Source organism: Ornithorhynchus anatinus, chromosome X3 (assembly GCF_004115215.2).
Source record: "Ornithorhynchus anatinus isolate Pmale09 chromosome X3, mOrnAna1.pri.v4, whole genome shotgun sequence".
Lineage (NCBI taxonomy): Eukaryota > Metazoa > Chordata > Mammalia > Monotremata > Ornithorhynchidae > Ornithorhynchus > Ornithorhynchus anatinus.
Window position 1 is genome coordinate 2,976,783 of NC_041751.1, and position 20,669 is coordinate 2,997,451.

General features: G+C 44.7%; 1 protein-coding gene across 1 annotated transcript in view; it reads right to left on the minus strand.

Annotated features, from left to right (window-relative positions):
* Positions 1-3,984: 3,984 nt before the first annotated feature.
* Positions 3,985-20,669, minus strand: part of SLC6A3 (solute carrier family 6 member 3) — a 52,585-nt gene continuing 35,900 nt past the window's right edge. Inside the window, exons 10-15 of the mRNA XM_029053603.1 lie at positions 17,575-17,703; positions 16,316-16,415; positions 12,018-12,118; positions 9,036-9,203; positions 8,540-8,611; positions 3,985-6,295 (exon numbers count right to left, since the gene is read on the minus strand). Of these exons, the coding sequence (XP_028909436.1) occupies positions 6,272-6,295; positions 8,540-8,611; positions 9,036-9,203; positions 12,018-12,118; positions 16,316-16,415; positions 17,575-17,703 (594 nt within the window). The 3' untranslated portion in view covers positions 3,985-6,271. The remainder of the gene's footprint in view (positions 6,296-8,539; positions 8,612-9,035; positions 9,204-12,017; positions 12,119-16,315; positions 16,416-17,574; positions 17,704-20,669) is intronic.

The following is a 20,669-nucleotide window of genomic DNA, read 5'->3' on the forward strand; positions in this document are numbered from 1 at the left end:
TGAGGGGGAGTCAGACATTAATATAAATAAATCAATTTCAGATATGGGTACAAGGGCCATAGGGCTGAGGGAGGGGTGTATAAAAGATGCAAATCCCAGTGTAAGGGTGAGGCAAAAGGAAGTGGGAGAAGAGGAAATGAGGGCCTGGGTAGGGAAAACCTCCTGGAGGAGATGTGCCTTCAGTAACGTTTTGAAGGTGGGGAGAGTGCGCATCTGTCTAAGGGCAACTCTTGGACTCCTCTCCTTTTCCACACCTCCAGGATTGAGCACACTGGGTTTCTCTCATTCATGAAAAAATCCCAATTCCAGTTGAACATGCAGATATTTTCATCAACACAACTTCCTGTGGCAACAGATAATTTACCATCCACTGGGTAAAGGAGATGCATTGGGTTTTGTTTTAATTTTAAAGCTATTACCTTCAAATTTCAATACAGAAGCATCATGGCCAAATGGAAAGAGGACATGGGACTCAGAGGTTCTCATCTTGGCTCCGACACTTGTCTGCTGTGTGACTTTGGGCAAGTCACTTAACTTCTCTGTGCCTCAGTTCCTTCATTTGCAAAATGGGGATTTGATCCCTGTCTTCCCTATTACTTAGACTGTGAGCCCCACGTGGGATCTAAATATCCTGTATCAACCCCTGCACTCAATACAGTGCTTGATCTATAATACCACAGTTTTTATTATTCTAGGTGCTGTTTTTTTAAATAGTAGTCATTAAGTGCTTATTGTGTGTCAGGCACTGTTCTAAGTGCTGAATTAATGGAGTGGATTTTGGTAAAGGGTAATATCACAATTCCCTGGCATCCTCTCTTTTGACTTTACCCTCTTAGCCTGTACCATTCCAGAGTGAAGTCCTGTCTTTCAGGGACCCCTCCTTCCTTCCCATTGCTTCATTTGTTGGAACCATTTCCTCCTGCTTCCAGATCAATAAGTATTTCAGGGTGTGTATGCGTGTGTGTATTTGTGTGTATGTGTGTATAAGGGAAGGGATGCTGCTTTGAGAGTTCTATGGCAGGAGGAGGCAGGCAGGGAGGGCAATGGGGTCTGCTGGGTTTTCTACCCGATTTCTAAATTTCTAGATAATAATAATAACAGTGATGATGATGATGATGGAAGCAGCATGGCCTAGTGGAAAGAGCACGATCCTGGGAGTCAGAGGATGTGGGTTCTAATCCCAGCTCCACTCTGCATCTGCTGTGTGACCTTAAGCAAATCACTTCATTTCTCTGGGTCTCATTTACCTCCTCTGTAAAATGGGGATTAACACTGTGAGCCCCATGTGGGACATGCATGTATCCAGTCTGATTATCATGTATTTACCTCAGCACTTAATGCAGTGCATGGCACATAGTAAGTGGTTAACAAATACCATAAAAAAATAGTGGAACTGTCAGAGGGTATGGAACCATTAGAGGCCAAGGATGGTACGGTGCTTTCAGCCCTCAAACTCTCCAACCTTCAGCAAGGAACCACCAGCCTGCTGTGTCCATTCACCTCCAAGCTCCTGGCTCACTGAGGTACAGAAGAAGAAACTCCAGCCTCAAAGCAGGGCCGGTCTCTCCCCCTACCAAGACATTTCCACTGGGAATGTTGAGAGATGGGGAGAGCAGCATTCCTGGGAATTCCAGACTAGCCCCTTATGTCCCATCTCCATCCAGGCCTGTGCTCTGCTGCTAGCCATCCTCTCCTCTACACCCAGAATTCCTCCTTTCCACTGTTCACTCGTTCCTTTCCCCTTGGGAATTCCTGCTCTGTGCTCCTCACCAGTCACCCCCCAGCAACCTGCCCTACCTCCCCAACCCAGGGACCCATGCTCTCACTGTTCCAGTTAATATAATTTACTTTCACTCTGATCAATCAATCAGTCAACTGTATCTATTGAGCACTTACTGTGTGCAGGGCACCTTTCTAAGAGCTGGGGAAAGTTCAATATAAAAATAAACAGACACATTCCTTGCCCACAGTGAGCTTACAGTCTAGAGAGATCCTGATCTTACAGGACCTAGCACAGGAGATGGGTCAGGCACTGAAATTTCAGTACATTCTCCTGATGGGGGCTGCCTTAGCTGCCACAGTCCCCCGCCTCAAAGCCTAACTAAAGGCATGTCTCCTCCAAGAGGCCTTCCCTAACTAAGCCCTCCTATCCCCTTCTCCCACTCCCTTCTGTGTCACCCTGACTTTCTCCCATTATTCATCCTCCCTCCCAGCCCCACAGCACTTGTGTACATATTTGTAATTTATTTATTGATTTATTTCTTCATATTAATGTCTGTCTCCCCTTCTAGTCTATAAGCTGGCTGTGGGCAGGAAATGTGTCCGTTTATTGTTATGTTGTACACTCCTAAGTGCTTAGAACAGTGCCTTGCACAGAGTAAGCACTCAATAAATTCGATTGAATGAATGAAAGAATGGACTCCATTTTGTCCGGCCAAGTCGCCATTTACTCAAAGTGGGCACATCTTATGTCCTCCCCTCCTTTGTTTGCCCTTTTCGGGTGTCTGCCTTATCGGGAAGCTTGAGACAACCTTGAGTCAAGATCTTGAGATGGCATGAGATGGCACTACCCCAGTGCTTAGTACACTTAACAAATACGATGATTATTATTATTTTTATTAGGGTTACAGTGTCCACAATTCCTGGCTTCCTCAGGGAATCCTGCTAAGGGCTGACTGGAGTTTTCCTTGGATGTTCAATGTTAGCCCCAGGAGGGCTATCCTTGTATCCCTTTAAAAACTAAGATTCAGAGAGATTTTAATTCCTCCAAAGATGTGCATTTATCTTTGCTATTGTCTTTGCTATTATCACTGAGTTTGCTGGTCCTTGGTCAGACTGTGAAATGTGTCGAATTTTCTCTGGGCCCGAATCACTTAACCTCTCTGTTCCTCAGTTACCTCATCTGTGATTTAAGGATCAAAACCTGAATCACCCTATGCTATCAGAGCTTTTGAGGACAAAGCTAGATAACACTGTGGAAGGACTTTGGGAGAATGAAAGCATCTTACAAATTCAAGCTGTTAGAGTTGTAGGAAGCTGAAAATAAGTTTAGGAACTTAGGGAGACGTCGTTATTCCTTCAGGCTGAAGTAAGGGGACGTTGAGTGTTAAAGTAGCCTGTGGTTTAGTCATGAGTCAGTCAGTTTAGTCAGTGGTTTGGTCAGTAAGTTAGCGCAGCTAGAGTCTGGTATGGGAGTAAGGAGGACCTGGATTCTAATCCCAGTTCTGCCACTTGTCTGCTGTGTGACCCTGGGCAAGTTACTTAAATTCTCTATGCCTCTGTTACCTTATATGTAAAATGGGAATTCAGACTGTGAGCCTCATGTGGGACAGGGACTGGTGTCCAACCTGGCATCTACCCAGTGCTTAGTACAGCACCTGGCAATCGATCAATCAATCCATCACTCCTGCTTATTGAGTGCTCATGCACCCAGTAGGGGCTTAACAAATATCAAAACAAAAACAAAACCCAAAATACATCCAGGATCTTGGTGAAGCTTCAAATGACTATAGTCTCCCAGACTGAGGATGTGAAGTGAATGGTACGTGACATTTGTAGTAAACTTGATGTCGAAATCCAAGGTTTTCAGATATCCTGCAGCCTGGATTTGAAGTATAAGCAGCGGGGCCTTGTGGAAAAAGGCCTGGGAGTCAGAGGCTCTGTGTCCTAATTCCATATGTGCTGCTTACTTGCTGTGTTATCTTGGACAAGTCACTTAACTCTGTGCCTCAGTTCCCTCATCTGCAAAATGGGGATTCAATACTTGTTCTCCCTTCTACCTCTTCTGTGAGGCCCTTGTGGGACCTGAATATCGTGTATCTACTCCTGTGCTCTATGTAGTGCTGATCGTATAACAAATACCACAAACCAAGGAATGTGTGGCAGGCAAATTGGTAGAGACAAAATACGATCCATTGTCCTAAGTCATACTTTCCATTTAGGTTTTTATTGTTAGTAGAGACCCGTACAAGAGGAGATATTTATTAAACAGGGAGACACAAGTGGACTGCCATAACATTGATTTCTCCAGAAAGGTCACAGAACGAGAAAAAACAGAAAAGGAGGAGGAACATCTAAACTCGAATCCTCCCAACCACAGGTACCGACAATGCTGAAGACAACAGGCTAGGACTTCACAATGACATGTGTAAGTCTAATTGAGGCAGGTTAAAACTTCAACCTCTACACACATCGGACAGCTTGGAAAGAGACATTTTGTTTCCCAAATGGCAGGTAGAACACAATGAGAAATGTCTTTAAAAAAATCATTGGTATTTCTCCACACTGATGAACAGCACCTTGATTTCTCTACGGCTATTATACAAAGCCTTGTACAACAGCATATATTCAAAACCTTTAAACATATACTTTAATAATGACTTACAATTATTCCTTCAATGCAAAGTGTCTTGCGTCAATGCTAGACAGATTGTAAAAAACTCCTCCTATCGTGTAACCCTTATTTAGAACATTCTAGCAAAGAAGGATGGGAAACAGACACAAGTCCTAGGTCTTATATAGTGTTGGTCATTTGTCTCAGATATTTATTTGAATTTGAAGCCTGCTTTTCCAAAATCAATAGAGTACGGTGGGGTGTAACTGTGTGTGTTTGTGTGTGTACGTATGGGCATTTAGTGGAATGAAATTATGAATGATATCCTTCGACTGCATTCAAGGTGTGTTTTGCCTGAAGCCAGATCACCGTGGGAACATAAGGGGCTTGACAGACTCCAAAATCCCCTCACGGTTTCCCTGAGAACTGATTCTAATTTCCAAGGAGAATTATTCCAAGTTGGCTCCCTGGCAGATGTTTTCATTGGAGATTTCCTTTTCTACAGGGATAAAACCATGAAAGGCTTATTCCCATTTCCAAAAAGGAGAAAGAGAAATGGAAATATTCTGTTCACGGACAGAAGCTGATTGAACACACTGGAGGGGAAATACCCTGAATAGGATGGATATATTATAAATAAATTGTGCCATGTAGGGATCTTAGCTTCATTGTTGCAGGCGACAAAAATGTATGGTTTTTATTTTATCTTCAAGGAGACGACCAAGACACTTCTCTGAATAGATTTCTTTTATCAACCCACTGCATTTCAGGAACATTTAATCAACTAGAAGCATCCAGCAGGACCAAAAAAACCTGAAATGTCTTTAAGTTGCATTTAGAGATCTCAGTTGTTTCACCCCCATCACTAATTAGAGCCTGTGGCCTAATAATATCACCCCTTCAAGGATAATGCTTGAAGGAGTGTCAAGATTGAAGACAGAATCAATGCGACCGTTGAAGAAATCAAAAGACAGACTTTGCTGATAATCCCGGCTACCGAGTTGCTTGCCAAGCAAATGAATGCTGAGCTTTCTACGGAGAAAATGAATTAGAAATGGTCAAGGCGTTTACAATCTAGAATGACCCACAGTTAAGCAGGGAAGGGGAAGCAGGTTTCAGTTAAGGCACCCTTCCCTCTCCACTCTGTGCTCTAGATTTAGGAATACCAGCATTCATCATTCCCCGGGGTTTAGGATAATGACTTGACTCCTCTTTCCTTCTTGCAGCTAAGTGAAAACAATCGTTTCTCCCTGATCATGCTCAGCAGGTAATTTAACCTGAAAGGGGTTGCTAAATATCCTGCTTGTAAACATCATCTCAGAGCATCACTCTTACTTGATTGCATTTATGTAGAAACAGTTTACGTCCAAAGTATTTAATAATTAACGACTCAGCCACCTGCACCATCACCACGATTACTCAAAATGCACAACGTTCTGAATGCGAGCAAAAAAGTAGTTGCAGGAAACTCTCTTTGTTGACATGAGTTCATCGGTATTTGCAGAGAGCGAGAACCTGCCATTTCCTTTCCTTTCGTAATAGAGCAACAATAGGCTGGAGAAGTCCGGTGAGGGAGGTTCGTCTCAGTTTAAGTGGGTTGAAGCAAAATGACGCCGTGTAATGAAAAAAAATCAAGATGTTCGCTATTTCTTCCCAGCACTGTCTGGACATTAGAACCATGGATCTCACCACACCAATTGTATGTAAGTTATACCAGCACAGGACAATCACAACAATATCCCTTGGTACGGATGGTATGTAAACAGTCAGAAGAGAAAAGCGCTTTTTTTATTTCTTTTTTTTTTTTTTCTGTAGAGTAGAAGTTAAATGGTAATTCCTTCCTGGAGCAGTTCAGTTCCTGGCTTCCTTTCGCTTTTTTATTTTTACTTTTCCCCCTTATCTAGGGTTGGTGCCTTCTGTCTTCTTTCTGCAACCGTTTTATACCATTAACCAATGGTGGAGCTGGAAAAGGAAGAACAACAATTTTGAAACTTTTGGAAAGACACAGCATGGCCTTGTGGAAAGAGCACGGGCCTGGGAGTCAGAAGAGCTGGGTTCTAATCCCAGCTCGTCCAATTGATTGCTGTGCGAGCTTGGTCAAGTTACTTAACTTCTCTGTGCCTCAGTTCTCCTGTTCTCCCTCCTACTTAGATGGTGAGCCCCATGCGGCCTGGAACATGGGTCAGAGCCTTTAGAACATGGGTCAGAGACTAAGTAGGAAGGAGAAGAGGTATTCCCATTTACCGTCGAGGAAACTGAGGCACAGAGAAGTGAAAAGACTTGCTCAAGATCACACAACAAGAAACTGGCCAAGTCGGGATTAGAACGCAGGTCCTTCTGACTCCCAGACCCGAGTTCATTCCACTAGGGCTTGCTGCTTCTCCTTATCGGTATTCAGTATGCCACTTCTTTATTCTGTACTTCTCAAGCACCTACTAATAGTAATGTTGGTATTTGTTAAGCGCTTACTGTGTGCAGAGCACTGTTCTAAGCGCTGTGGGAGATACAAGGTCATCAGGTTGTCCCACGTGAGGCTCACAGTTAATCCCCATTTTCCAGATGAGGTAACTGAGGCACAGAGAAGGTAAGTGACTTGCCCACAGTCACACAGCTGACAAGTGGCAGAGCCGGGATTCGAACTCATGACCTCTGACTCCCAAGCCCAGGCTCTTTCCACTAAGCCGTGAGTGCATTACACCAAGTGAGCACTCAGTAAACACCAATACCACTAAATATCACTTCTGTTGCTATTAGCGATGCCATTCTCTTGACCACTTCAGCTGTCATGGATATTACCGCATGCACTGATTTGCTATTTATCTACGTGGCTTTGAAATATTTGTCTAGATTTGCCTGTAAGCTCATCGTGGGTAGGGAATGTGTCTGTCAACTCTGTTATATTGTACTCTCCCAAGCACTTAGTTCTAATCCCGGCTCTGCCACTTGTCTACTGTGTGGCCTCGGGTAAGTCACTTCCCTTCTCTGAGCCTCATTTCCCTCATCTGCAAAACGGGAATTGAGGATTGCGAGCCCCGCATGAGCCAGGGACTGTGTCAAACCCAATTTGCTTGCATCCACCCCAACGCTTGATACAATGCGTGGCACATAGTAAGTGCTTAACAAACACCAGTTATTACAGTGCCCTGCTTAAATCAAGTGCTCAATAAATATGATTGATTGATTGATTGATTTTGCCAGGGCAGGAGCAAAGCGAAATTCCCCTCGTGAGCCTCGCTGAAGAGCAAAACTCAGCAAGAGATGTTCTTACACTCGCAGATCTTGAAGGGAGCCCAAAGCATTTTGGAAGAAAGGCTTCCAGCCGAAGAGCCCGTGTCCTACGACCATGATGAGCTGCCTCTTGGCCAAAAAGTTAACCCGGTGGCGCCTATCAGGGGACTGAAGTGGAGTGTTTAACTTAAGGCAATCACGGGTGAATTTCCTGAGCTCAACAGCCCCAGATTGCTCATCTAATCACAGGAATGGGGAAGTATCGTTCTAATTATCGAGCTAAGTCATGGCTCTTTCTAACGGATGCAGCTATAATAAGATGCAGCTCCCACAAGATGCCTCTGGAGTTCCGATCTGATTACTATTTACCTAGATTTATCTATCTTTTTATAAAGTAAAAGTCACTGGACTCTGATTTTCACAGAGAGGGTTACCAGGAAGTGAAATTGGTTTGGCAGGTTGAAATTTGGGAAGGGCAAGAGCAGGAGATGAAGAGGGGCAATGAGGAGGAAGAGGAGGAGGTGAGGGGGAGGGGGATGCAGTTGAGGAGGCAGAAGCATTGAGATCTGAGAGCCTGGAACCATCAGGACAGCTGAGGAGAGAAGAAGCTGTGTGACTTAGTGACAAAAGCTCAGGCTTGGAAGTCGGAGGACCTGAGTTCTAATCCCCGTTCTGCCCAGTTTCCTGCTGTGTGAGTTTGGGCAAGTCGCTTTACTTCTCTGGGCCTCTTTTTTCTCAACTGTAAAATGGGGATTCAAAACCCGTTCTCCCTCCTGCTTAGATTATGAGCCTCTTGTGGAACCGTGACCGTGCCTGGCCTGAATAATTTGTATCCACCCCAGCGCTTAGAACAGTGCTTGACGCATAGTAAACACTTAACAAATCCCACAATTACTATTAAGTGGGTGCCACTGAGAGACTTTTTTTTTTAGATCACAGACTTCCCTCTCCCCTCTCGGCAGCAACTGCACTACTCACAGTGAACTGACGCACTTTCCCGCTCTCTGCAAGGTCCCGTTCTCTCTCCGGGGAGATTGCTTGAGCCAGTTTCTGAAAGAGAAGAGAGCAGAAGGCATTTGGGCAAGCACCTGTTTATCTGGGGAAATGGATAATTGCCCTCTGGCTCTGAGACAGCCAAATTCCTGGGAGGGCTAGAACCTCCTTCAATTCTAGCTGGGGTTACTAGCCGGGGTTGAGAAACGGCGTGGCCTAATGGACAGAGCACAGGCCCGGGAGTCAGAAGGACCTGGGTTCTAATCCCTGAACTGCCCTGTGACCTTGGACAAGTCACTTCACTTCTCTGGGTCTCAGTTACCCCATCTGTAAAATCAGGATTAAAATTGTGAGACCCATGTGGGACGTGGACTGTGTCCAACCTGATTTGCTGTATCTACCCCCGTGCTTAGAACAGTGCCTGGCACATAGTAAGCGCTTAATAAATACCATTAAAAACTAAAACAAAACAAAGACCCACCTCACGGAAGGACCCAGGTAAACTGCAGAATTTGTAGGTGGCATAGATGGGTACCATAGACATGGAAGACACAGCAATGAACCAGCCAATCATGTTTGCCCAGGTTGGAAAGATGTAATTTCCGTAGTTCGGAGGTTTGAATGTCACGATGCTGACCACCACCACAAACTGAAAATCAATGATGGAGACAGAATTTCAGAAGAGGCTGAATGATCTGACTGCTTTTTAGGGAGAAAATATTTGTATAGAACTTTATTTTCTTTAATGTCAATATTTCCCCATCTAAAAGGTGTCAGGTTTGCTCTTCGGTCGTCAATAAAAGCTTGCACTCAGTGAAATAACATATGGATCATAGGCTATAATTCACAGTATGTTCTTAAGCTATTTAAAAAAGAGAAAAATGATTGAAATTACTGAGTTATTTCCTACTGTTTTGGGGGGGCTTTTTTGTAAAAATGTCATTTGATTGAATCTAGGACATGCACTAGTTAATATACGTTAATATTAATGATATATTAACACATATATTATTATATCATATATCATTAATGTAAATTATTGTATAACTTAGAAAATATAAGCATTCAGAAACTGGAAATTCTCCATTCTCCCTCTTCCAAACTTCAAGCGGATAAGATTTTTTTCTGTTATTTTGAACATTTCTTCACTGAATGTCACATCTGCAAAAACAAGAACTGCTTCATTGTGGCCGTTTTACATGGGAAAAGGCTATAGTCTGGAAAAATTGATTTTCTCTCAGAAAAACTGCACTTACAAATGTACTACTACAGACACGAAAGAAACAAAATTGGGATGGCTCTGTTGCTGCTCTGTGCTGAGTCCTCTCAGATTTTACCAAATGTCAAATGATGAATCTCTACATAAATCACTATAAAAAAGGAAAGCAGTGAAAGCAGATTTGGACATCTTCTCCCAAAAGAACCACACCAATAACTCCATTATAATATATTAATTATATTTATGTCTGATTTTCCCTCTAGACTGTAAACTCACTGTGGGCAGGGAATGTGCCTGTTATATTGTGAGAAGCAGCATGGCCTATTGGGTAGAGCACAGGTCTGGGAGTCAGAAGGACCTGTGTTCTAAATCTGGCTCTGCTACACGTCTCTTGTGTGACCTCGGGTAAGTCACTCCACTTCTCTGTGCCTCTTTTACCTCATCTGTAAAGTGGGGATGAGTGTGAATCCCCTGTAGGGCAGGATCTGTGTCCAACCTGATTAACTCGTATCTACCCCAGAGCTTAGAACAGTCCTTGGCTCATAGTAAGCTCTTAACAAGTACCATAATTATTATTATTAATTATTATTATTATATCGAACTCTCCCAAGTGCTTAGTACAGGGGTCTGCACACAGAAAGCGCTCAATAAATACGACTGGCTGACTGACAAATCTATGGAAATAGCTGGGAAACATAAGAACCACCAGCACAAAATCTAGGCTCCAAAGGCTGACACCAGCCGTAAGCTTTGGAAATGTGAAATCGCTCTAGGAAGGTTGCCCTGGCGAGGGCTCTTACATCTGTTAAATATTTAACCCCACCCCTCTCCCCAAATATTACTAGAAGAAAATTATCCCACAGCTAAGACCAGAGGGACAAGCCCCCCAACTTTTGGTGTGAGCCTAGAGTGTCCTGCCAGCTTTAGACAAATCCGGACACCCCCTTGGCCGACTCATGAGGTAGCTTTTGTTGTGCATGTAAGAGAAAAATAAGGACACCCATGAAATGGTTTTTTTTTGCAAATTTTCAGACCCCCATACAGCTGTGGCCTGTGGACATCGAAACCCATCCAACATTCCAGAGTCATCGCATTTCCTCCTGAGTCCCCGTAAACACGGGCGCCGCTTCTGTGTCTGTTTATTATCATATTGTACTTTCCCAACCACTTAGTTGTTAATCCCAACCACACAGTGCACAATCAATAAATACAGATGACTGACTATGCCATGGGAATCGTCTGCAGGTGCCATGGCAGAGGGAAGCTGGGTATTTAAAACTAAAATACCGGACATAGAGAGACATCCAGATAATTATCGTTCATTCACTCATTCAATTGGATTTATTGAGCACTTACTGTATTGTACTAAGCTCACAGTACAGTGAGCTGACAGTACAATAGATCACTAAACGGACACATTCCTCACCCACAACGAGCTTACAGTCTAGAGGGACCGGAACTGAAGAGAACAGCTGGAAACCAGAAAAATGATTAACCTATTTAAGCCTAGCTGGAGGGTCTCTGGATTTTCTGGACCGGACTGGATCTCCAGGACACAGTGCTCCAGGAAGCCAGTCACAGCCCTGACTAGTCATAACATGAACTCTAGGGACCCTCTTCCTTAACTCTGGAGTTGGGGCATATAGCCTCTGACCCTTTCCAGCTCGGGAAATGGAAATTGTGGGATGTGACAGATCACCACAAAAGCGTCTTCCTCGTGGACCTCGGGTGACTAGACCCTGGATCAAGGAAGAGACATCGAGTCCCTTGGAGAAGCGGCGTGGCTTAGTGGAATGAGCACGGGCTTGGGAGTCGGAGGTCGTGGATTTAATCCTGGCTCGCCACTCGTCAGCTGTGTGACTTTGGGCAGGTCACTTAACTTCTCTGTGTCTCAGTTACCCCATCTATAAAATGGGGAGTAAGGCTGTGAGCCCCACGTGGGACAACCTGATAACCTTGTATCTACCCCAGCACTTAGAAAAGTGTTTGGCACGTTGTAAGTGCTTAACAAAAACTCTAATTATTATTCCTTTTTGACCCTGAGAGCCATGGATTGGGTCCTAGGATGGAAGCTTTGCCAACTACCTATGACCTGGTAGAATCTTTGTGAACTTCAAATCACATTCACGTGGCTAGTTTAAACCTTCCACTGTGAGCACTCCTGCCTGGGGGAGAGAAAAGTTCAGGAGTAAATCCCGAGGCACAAGAACCGGTCGCGATAGTCCATCCGATCTTTCAACTTACCAAAAGGAAACAGGGGCTGACGAACTTCCAGCACAGCCTCCAGTAAAGGCCTGGTCTGCGTCCGATCATCTGTTCGATGTCATCACTAAATTGGCCGACACCTAGGAAAGAGGATATTGGAAAAGGCCCCATCATTGAAACAGCCCAGAAATAGCGTGTGTCTCTGGACCACCGCCTGCAGAAGTGGAGAGGCAGGAGGGGCGTTCTCCTCAAAATGGCTCTGAGGATCTGACTGCAGGGTAGAAGCTGGTCTTGCGATTCCATCAGTCAGTCAGACAGTATGATCGCAGAAGATTTTCCGGCCCTTGGAGCGGGGTGCCTGACACTCCAGCAGTTTTAGCTGTTGGGAATTTTTTTTGAAGAGACGGCATCAAAAGAGGGGAAAGAAAGTAGCAAGGTGTAACAGATAGACCATGGGCCTGGGAGTCACAAGGCCATGGGTTCTAATTCCAGCTCTGCCACTTGTCTGCTGGGTGGCTCTGGGCAAGTCTCTTCACTTCCCTGAGCCTCAGTTATCTCATCTGTAAAATGGGGATTGAGACTGGGAGCCCCACGTGGGACAGGAAGGGACCGGGTCCAACACAGTTTGTTGCATCCACCCCAACCTTGTACAGTGTCTGGCACATAGTAACCACTTAATATATACTACAATTATTAAATGGAAGAATGGAAAACTCCATGTCCTACTGGGAGATCGGCATAAAGTAATAAATCATGACAGTCGGTGAACCGATCTCTCATAATATCGCTGCTATTTTTATTGGGACATTTTTATCCAGGAAGTTTTTGCTCTCACTCATAAGAATGGAAGAAAATAAAGCCATGAGCAACAGTGAGGCTGCTCAGATCAAGGGTCCATTCAGTCCAAGATTCTGTTTCCAACTTGACAAGGGGATTTTTTAAGGGAATATATGATAGTTGCCTTCCTGATATCCATCCAAGGATAGACTGTCTAACTTTGCCCTCTTCATCTCTCTGGTATCCTGTTTTGGGTCATCAAATGAAAAGTACTCACCATTTTCTTTAAAGCCCTCAATCACCTTGCCCCCTCCTGTCTCACCTCACTACTCTCCTACTACAACCCAGACCTCACTTTTCGCTCCTCTTATGCTAACCTTCTCGCTGTTACCTCGATCTTGTCTATCGCACCACGATCTCTCGCCCACGTCCTACCCTGGCCGGGAATGGCCTCCCTCCTCTTATCCAAAACAATTATTCTCTCCCCCTTCAAAGCTCTCCTGAAGGCCCATCTCCTCCAAGAGGCCTTCCCTGACTAAGCCCTCCTTTCCTCTTCTCCCACTCCCTTCTGCATCTCCCTGACTTGCTCCTTTTGTTCATCCTCCCTCCCAGTTCCTCAGCACTAATGTCCGTATCTGTCTCCCCCTCTAGAGTGTAAGCACTTTGTGGGCAGGGAATGTGCCTGTTGTATTGTTATATTGTACTCTCCCACGCGCTTAGTCGTCCCGGCTCTCCCTCGTCAGAGAGTTTTATGAAAGATCTGGAAAGATCAACTATCTCTATCATCTATCAACTATCTCTATCAACTAACAACTATCTCTATCACTATCTCTATCAACTATCTATCATCTTCTCTGACCAACTACTAGAGAAGCAGCGTGACCTAATGGAAAGAGCACGGATTTGGGAGTCAGCGGACATGGATTATAATCCCGGCTCCACCACTTGTCTCCTGTATGAGCTTGGGCAAGTCACTTAACCTTTCTGTGCCTTAGTTACCTCATCTGTAAAATGAGGATTAAGACTGTGAACCCCACGTGGAGCAACCTGATCACCTTGTATCTACTCCGGCGTTTAGAACACTGTTCAGCACCTAGTAAGCACTTAATAAATACCGTAATTATTATTATTATTATCATCATTATTAATGGAGTCCGAATGACCCCTCCACCTGGAGAAGAAACAGCAGGAAGATGGAATTTTCTATTGTACAAACAGCTGCATTGGTAATATAAGGTCTGGGCATTTTTGTTTCAAAGTGTCTCTGATTTCCCCTGGCAACAGCCCAACTCCAGATTAATACAAAACACAGTGGCACCTTATGAGGCTATTAATCGGCCAACTCAAATCGCCCCAAGCAGCGTGGTCCAGTCCGTTACCATTATAACCTGGGGTGGGCACAGCCTCCACGGAAGATCTGAGCCACAACTGTGCATCTTGAGCATTTTTGCAGGCCGGTGTGTTCCTAGCACTTGTCATTTCTCTGGGAATCACAGTGCTTTCATGAGGGCGGGGGTGTTTTCAAGAGGGGGACCAAGTCCCAAGGTGAGCTGGAGGGCAAAAGCCTTTTTAACTTTGAGAAGCAGCTTGGGCTAGTGAATAGAGAATGGGCCTTGGAGTCAGAAGAGCCTGGATTCTAATCCTGGCTCCCCCACTTGTCTGGTGTGTCATCTTGGGCAAGACACTTCGCTTCTTTGTGACTCAGTTACCTCATCATAAAAATGGAGATTAAGACTGTGAGCTCCCTGTAGTCATGGGACTGTGCTCAACCTGATTAGCTTATATCTACCCCATGCTTAGAACAGTTCCTGGAACATAATAAGCACTTTAAAAATACCTTAAAAAACCCCAAAACTTCCCTGCATACAAGTACATGGACCCAGTTCTTATAATAATAATGATAAGATAATAACAACAGTGGTGTTTGTTAAGCCTACTAAGTGCTAAATATTGTACTAGGCTCTGGGGTAAATACAAGATAATCAGGTCAGACACAATCCCTGTCCCACATCGGGCTCACGTCTAATAAACGTTGAAACATACGCAAGACAGATGCCACTGTAAATCAGGTCAATAAAAATGTTTCCAGAAAGATGAAGAGCTCCACGTATTCTCAGTGGGTTCCTATTTTCAGATCAATCTGTAATTCACTGGGGTGCAATAACTGTAGTTTCAAAGAAAAAGCCAAGGACTGGTTGAGAGTTTTAAAAACTTCAAGTCATAATCATTTGTTCAGCAAGCTCACTGGGTAAAACCTGTGACTGGACCGAACCCTAGGGAGAAAACCGATGGAGCAAATTTAGACTCATTTCCTGATCTGGAAGCAGATCTTTATCGAGGGTAATTTATTGATTTCTATTAATGTCTGTCTCCCCCTCCAGACTGAAAGCTCTCTGTGGGCAGGGAATGTGTCTGCTTATTTCTATATTGTACTCTCTCAAGTGCTTAGTACAGTGCTCTGCACACAGTAAGCGCTCAGTAAATTCGATTGGTTAACTGTCTGAGAGGAGGAGGGCTGACTCCCAAGAAAAGTCTGAGTTAGACTGCAGTTCAAAATGCAGTGCTCCAAGTAAACAACATGTTAAAATTCCACAATGCCAAGTGGCAGCAGCAAGTAGTTTGACAGTTAATCACGGCTTGGGATGTGGGAAAGAAAATTCCATTTGGAATCTTGCAAGTCCGTTTTGGGGGAGGGAGTGCAGTTCAGGTAGCTGCTCTTAGGAATGACATTATGGGAAATTTATGGGAATTTGTTACTTTTGGCAGGAAATATCAGCAGGCCCTGGAGGAGCTGGGAGTGATCATTCATTCATTCATTCAATCGTATTTATTGAGGGCTTCCTGTGTGCAGAGCTTAGTCTCAAGAAGAGAAATAGCATGGAGTGGTGGACATAGCAGGGGCCTGGGAGTAAGATGGTCATGGGTTCTAATCCCGACTCTGCCACTTGTCTGCTGTGTGACCTTCGGCAAGTCACTTCACTTCTCTGGGCCTCAGTTACCTCATCTGTAAAATGGGGATTGAGACTGTGAGCCCCATGTGGGATAGGGACGGTGTCCAACCCGATTTGCTCGTATCCACCCCAGTGCTTAGTACAGTGCCTGGCACATGTTAGGTGCTTAACAAATACTATAATTATTATTAATAAAACATCTGCCGCGGAGACAACTTTGAATAATTCTCCTTGGAAATTAGAATCAGTTCTCAGGGAAACCGTGAGGGGATTTTGGAGTCTCTCAAGCTCCTTATGTTCCCATGGTGGTCTGGCCTCAGGTGAAACACACCCCATTTTACAGATGACATAACTGAGGCACAGATAAGTGAAGATCTGCTCCAGTGCTTAGAACAGGACTTGGCAGATAGTAAGCGCTTAACAAGAACCATAATTAATATTACAGTGCTCTGAACACAATGTGCTCAATAAATATGACTGACTGACTGACTCCCTCCAATCAGTTGTCCTGAACCCACAAATACCTCAGTCGTGGGCCTTCACCCAGACCCAGAAGGGCAGCGCGCCAACTTCCCCTGCAACCCGCCCCGAAGAGGTTCGATTCCCTACCGTAAAACCAGGCCACACCAATGGCTTCGATCAGCGCCCCGAACAGAATGGACGTGCCCGCAGCAAAGTGGTCCAGCAGGGTGAAGACGTAAATGCCGCCCTAGGAAAGAGCGGAGAGTTTTGGCAGTGAGCGGGTCCAAACCGTCAGGCCGGCAGGGAGGGATGGCCCAGCAGGGGATTAGCTCCCCTCAGCCTTTGAAAGCCCGGGCAGCCCGGGTGTGTCTGGGGCCTTTCATTGGCCAACACTTTAGTTCCAGGAAGCTGACAGGAATAAGGGGAGCTGCACCTCTATTTAAACTGCAAGTCTGAAAAACCCAAGGGCACATGCCGGGGACTCTGATCCCGGCTCTACCTCTTGTCTGCAGTGTGACCTTAGGCAAGTCACTTCAATTCTCTGGGCCTTAGTGACCTCATCTGGAAAATGGGGATTGAGATGGTGAGCCCCAAGTGGACAGGGACTGTGTCCAGCCCGATTTGTTTGTATCCACCCCAGCGCTTAGTACGGTGCCTGGCTCAGAATAGGCACTTAACAAACACCACGATTATTATTAATTATGATTGCAAAGGGTCTGTGGGCAGGGAAATATAAAATGAATTTAACCACTTCATCTCCCCTAAACCAGGAGGACAATTTGTATTGTGACAAGTCCCACGCTTAGCGGGACACTATTTTTTTTATTTATTGTATTTGTGAAGTGCTTACTGTGACCCAGGAACTGCACTAAGCGCTGGGGTGGATACAAGCAAATCGGGCTAGACACAGTCCCTGTCCCACTTGGCAGCGACACAGCTGGAGTAGCAGCCTGGCCTAGTGGTAAGAGCGCAGGCCTGGGAGTCAGAAGGACCTGGCTTCTAATCCCGGCTCTGCCACTTGTCTGCTGTGCGACCTTGAGCAAGTCACTTAACGGTTCTGGGCCTTCGTTATCTCATTGGTAAAATGGGGCTTAAGACTGTAAGCCCTACGTGGGACAGGGACTGCATTCAACCTGATTAGTTGGAACTACTCCAGTGCTTAGTACAGTACCTGGCACTTAGTAAGTGCTTTGTAAATACCATAAAAAAACACTTCCACAGAGCAACTCTAAACTATTAGGGAAGACTTGCCCTTAGATTGTACCCTGCCTTGTCTTTACTTCTCGTGCATTTCCCCTCAGTGAGTCGGACAGGGAGAGACCCTGATTGAGAACCCAATCAGTACTGACGGAACTTCATCTCTGGAGGAAGGGACCGATTTTCCAGCTCGGGCACCGAAGACGTACATTAGTGACGCAGAAGAGAGAGATGAGAAAAGTCGACAAGACAATGAACAGGGTGAAGAGCTCTCGATGCCGGTGGAGAAACTTGAATTCATCAATCAACCCGGTGATCACAGACTCCATCCCGCCCATCTGGAATAAAGCACACAGAGGAAGAGGAAGAGAAAATCACCTGTGAGGTTGAAATTGCACTTCCCTTTCCCGGAGAATGGGGCCTTCAAGAAAGGGGGATGAGCAAGGATGATGAATGGGCTTTCCCAGAATTCTGTCATTTGGCCAAGGATGCCCACTTTTTAAAATATTTTTTATGGTATTTGTTCAGCACTTACTTTGTGCCAGGCACTGTACTATACGCTGGGGTGAATACCAGCTAATCAGGTTAGACACAGTCTATGTCCTGTGTGGGACTCATGGTTTTAATCATATTTTATAGATGAGGTAACTGATGCTCAGAGAAGTTAATAGACATATCCAAGGTTGCACAGCAGATAAGTGACAGAGCTGGGATTAGAACCCAGGTTCATGTCGGACATGGACTGGGTCCAACCTGATTAGCCTTTTCTACCCCGAGGCTTAATATAGTGCCTTGCACATAGTAAGCACTTAAGAAATACCATTGGAAAAAAAAAGAAAAAGAAACATAAAAAGGAGGGTTAATTATTGCTTAGTCACCTTCCACCACCAATTAGAGACCCAATTATGTATCTTTTTTTTAAGAAAGAAGTAAAATGAATCTAAGTTACCTGAAATAAATCAACATTCCTCCCTGTCCTCCCCTCAAAATGAAACACAAGTAAAATTCAGCCAATGGTCTGACATCGCCTCTCAGATGTGATTTTATTCCCAGAGCTCAGAATGTGATTTTTCTACTGAAATACAAGTCCCTGAAAATGCCAGTCCATTCCATTTAACAAATCAGACTCTCTAGGGAGATTGAATATGGGAAGACTTGATGGAAGTTGACAGTAGATTTCTTCTTTCCTAAGAATAAAATCTTTACCTCCGTGTCCTGGTCAATGAAATGCCAACCACTGGTCCCAGCAACAATACAGGAAGCAATTGGAGTCTGGTAAGGTATCTAATCTAATCTAATCTGAACTTTGAGGGCCATCTGCTCTGTCTAAGTCTTCAGAGATCGGTGATGTAGGGTCAAGAGTTGAATAGTGTGTGTGTGTGTGTGTGTGTTTTTAGGGTAGATACAAGCTAATCAGGTGGGACACAGTCCCCGTCCCACCTGGGGCTCACAGTCTTAATCCCCATTTAACAGGGATTAAAAGGAGACATGGGACTAAGGCATGGAGAAGAGACGTGACCTACCCAAGGTCACACGGCAGACAAGTGGCTGAGCTGGGATTAGAACCAGGTCCTTCTGACTCCCAGGCCCGGGTTCTCTCCATTCAGCCATGCTGCTTCCCCTAAATGCTAAGGAATGAGATCTAAAGGGATGGGATGTTTCCAAATTCAAAAGGGGGATGGGTGGAACAGTCTTGGATTGGGGTGGGTGGGATTGAGGGTGGGGACTCAGGAAAAGCAGATAGAAGCAGAGTAGGCCAAGAGATACTGAAAGAGACACACCACCAAATGCAGAGACAGAAACAGAAACAAACAGGGAACCCCCAGCACAACTCTGCCCCCAAGTCCATACCTAATTCCTTCCTAAACTACCAGTTAATCAGTCAGTCACTTGTATTTATTGAACACTTACTGAGTGCAGAGCACTGTATTAAGTGCTTGGGAGAGGACAGTATCACAATATAACATTCCTTGCCCACAATGCGTTTACAGTCTAGAGGGTCAGACCTACCCAAGATTTTTGCCTCTTCCATTCTCTTTTGCTTCTAGTAAATCATTTCTCTCCCTCTTTTTACACGCTCACTTTCTACTGACTTTACCTTTTTCCTTTACTCCCTCACTCCCCACCACCCCAGTTTGAGAGGAGAATATAAATATTTATTTATATTAATTCTTGTCTCTCCTTCTAGACTGTAAACTCAACTTGGTCAGGGAATGGGTCTGCCAACTCTATTGTACTGTGCTCTTCCACTGTGCTTAATACAGTGCTCTGTGTGCAGTAAGTGCTCAGTAAACACCACTGATTGACTGATTGCATGTAATCTAAGCACTGGTCTATGCTTTTCTTATTCACACCAACATTTTCCTTCATCTTGGTGTGGTCATTTTGAATCTGCCAAGGATGGCATTTTTCCAGTAATGTTAAATCAGCACATTTAGGTTACAATGTCCCTCTGTAATTTATTTTAATGTCTGAATCCCCCTGTAGTCTGTAAACTCATTGTGGGCAGGAATTCTAACTCTGTGGTAGCATACTCTCCCAAGCACTTAGTACAGTGCTCTGCATACAGCAAGTGCTCAAAAAATGTCACTGCTTGATTGATCAATTAGGTTTCCATCAATCTTTCCTGATCTGGATCAGGAAGCACTTGATAAACGATCCCCTCATGCTCTAGGTGTACATCGCATGGTCTTTAGAGTGGGCTACCTGAAGGCCCAGAGAGGTTGCCCGAGCAACCTGGCAAGGGAAACAGCATGGAGTAATGGAGATCACGGGCCTGGGAGTCAGAAGGTGATGGGTTCTAATCCCAGCTCCACCACTTGTCTTTAGTGTGACCTTGGACAAGTCACTTAACTTCCCTGTGCCTCACTTACCTCATCAATAGAATGGGGAATGAGACTGTGAGCCCCACATGGGACATGGGCTGTGTCCAACCCGATTTGCTTGTATCCACCCCAGCGCTCAGTACAGTGCCTGGCACATATTAAGCACTTAGCTAATACCACATTTACTATCATCATTACTATTATGTCACAGCACGTTAGTGGGAAAATTGATGTTTCTAGATAACTAGTGCCTGTTGGCCTTAAAACTGCAATGGGACAGTTTCTTTCCTCTTCTGAAATCATTTTAATCTTTCACTCTGAAGACCAAGAGCACTCATCACAACCCTGTCGGTCTCAGGCAACAGTCTCGTGTAATACCATGGTATCGGGTGATAACCTACATCATTAGAAAGCTGGTGAATGAGACCTTCTTTAGGAAGACATTTTTCTGTGCCTCAGTTCCCTCATCTGTAAAATGG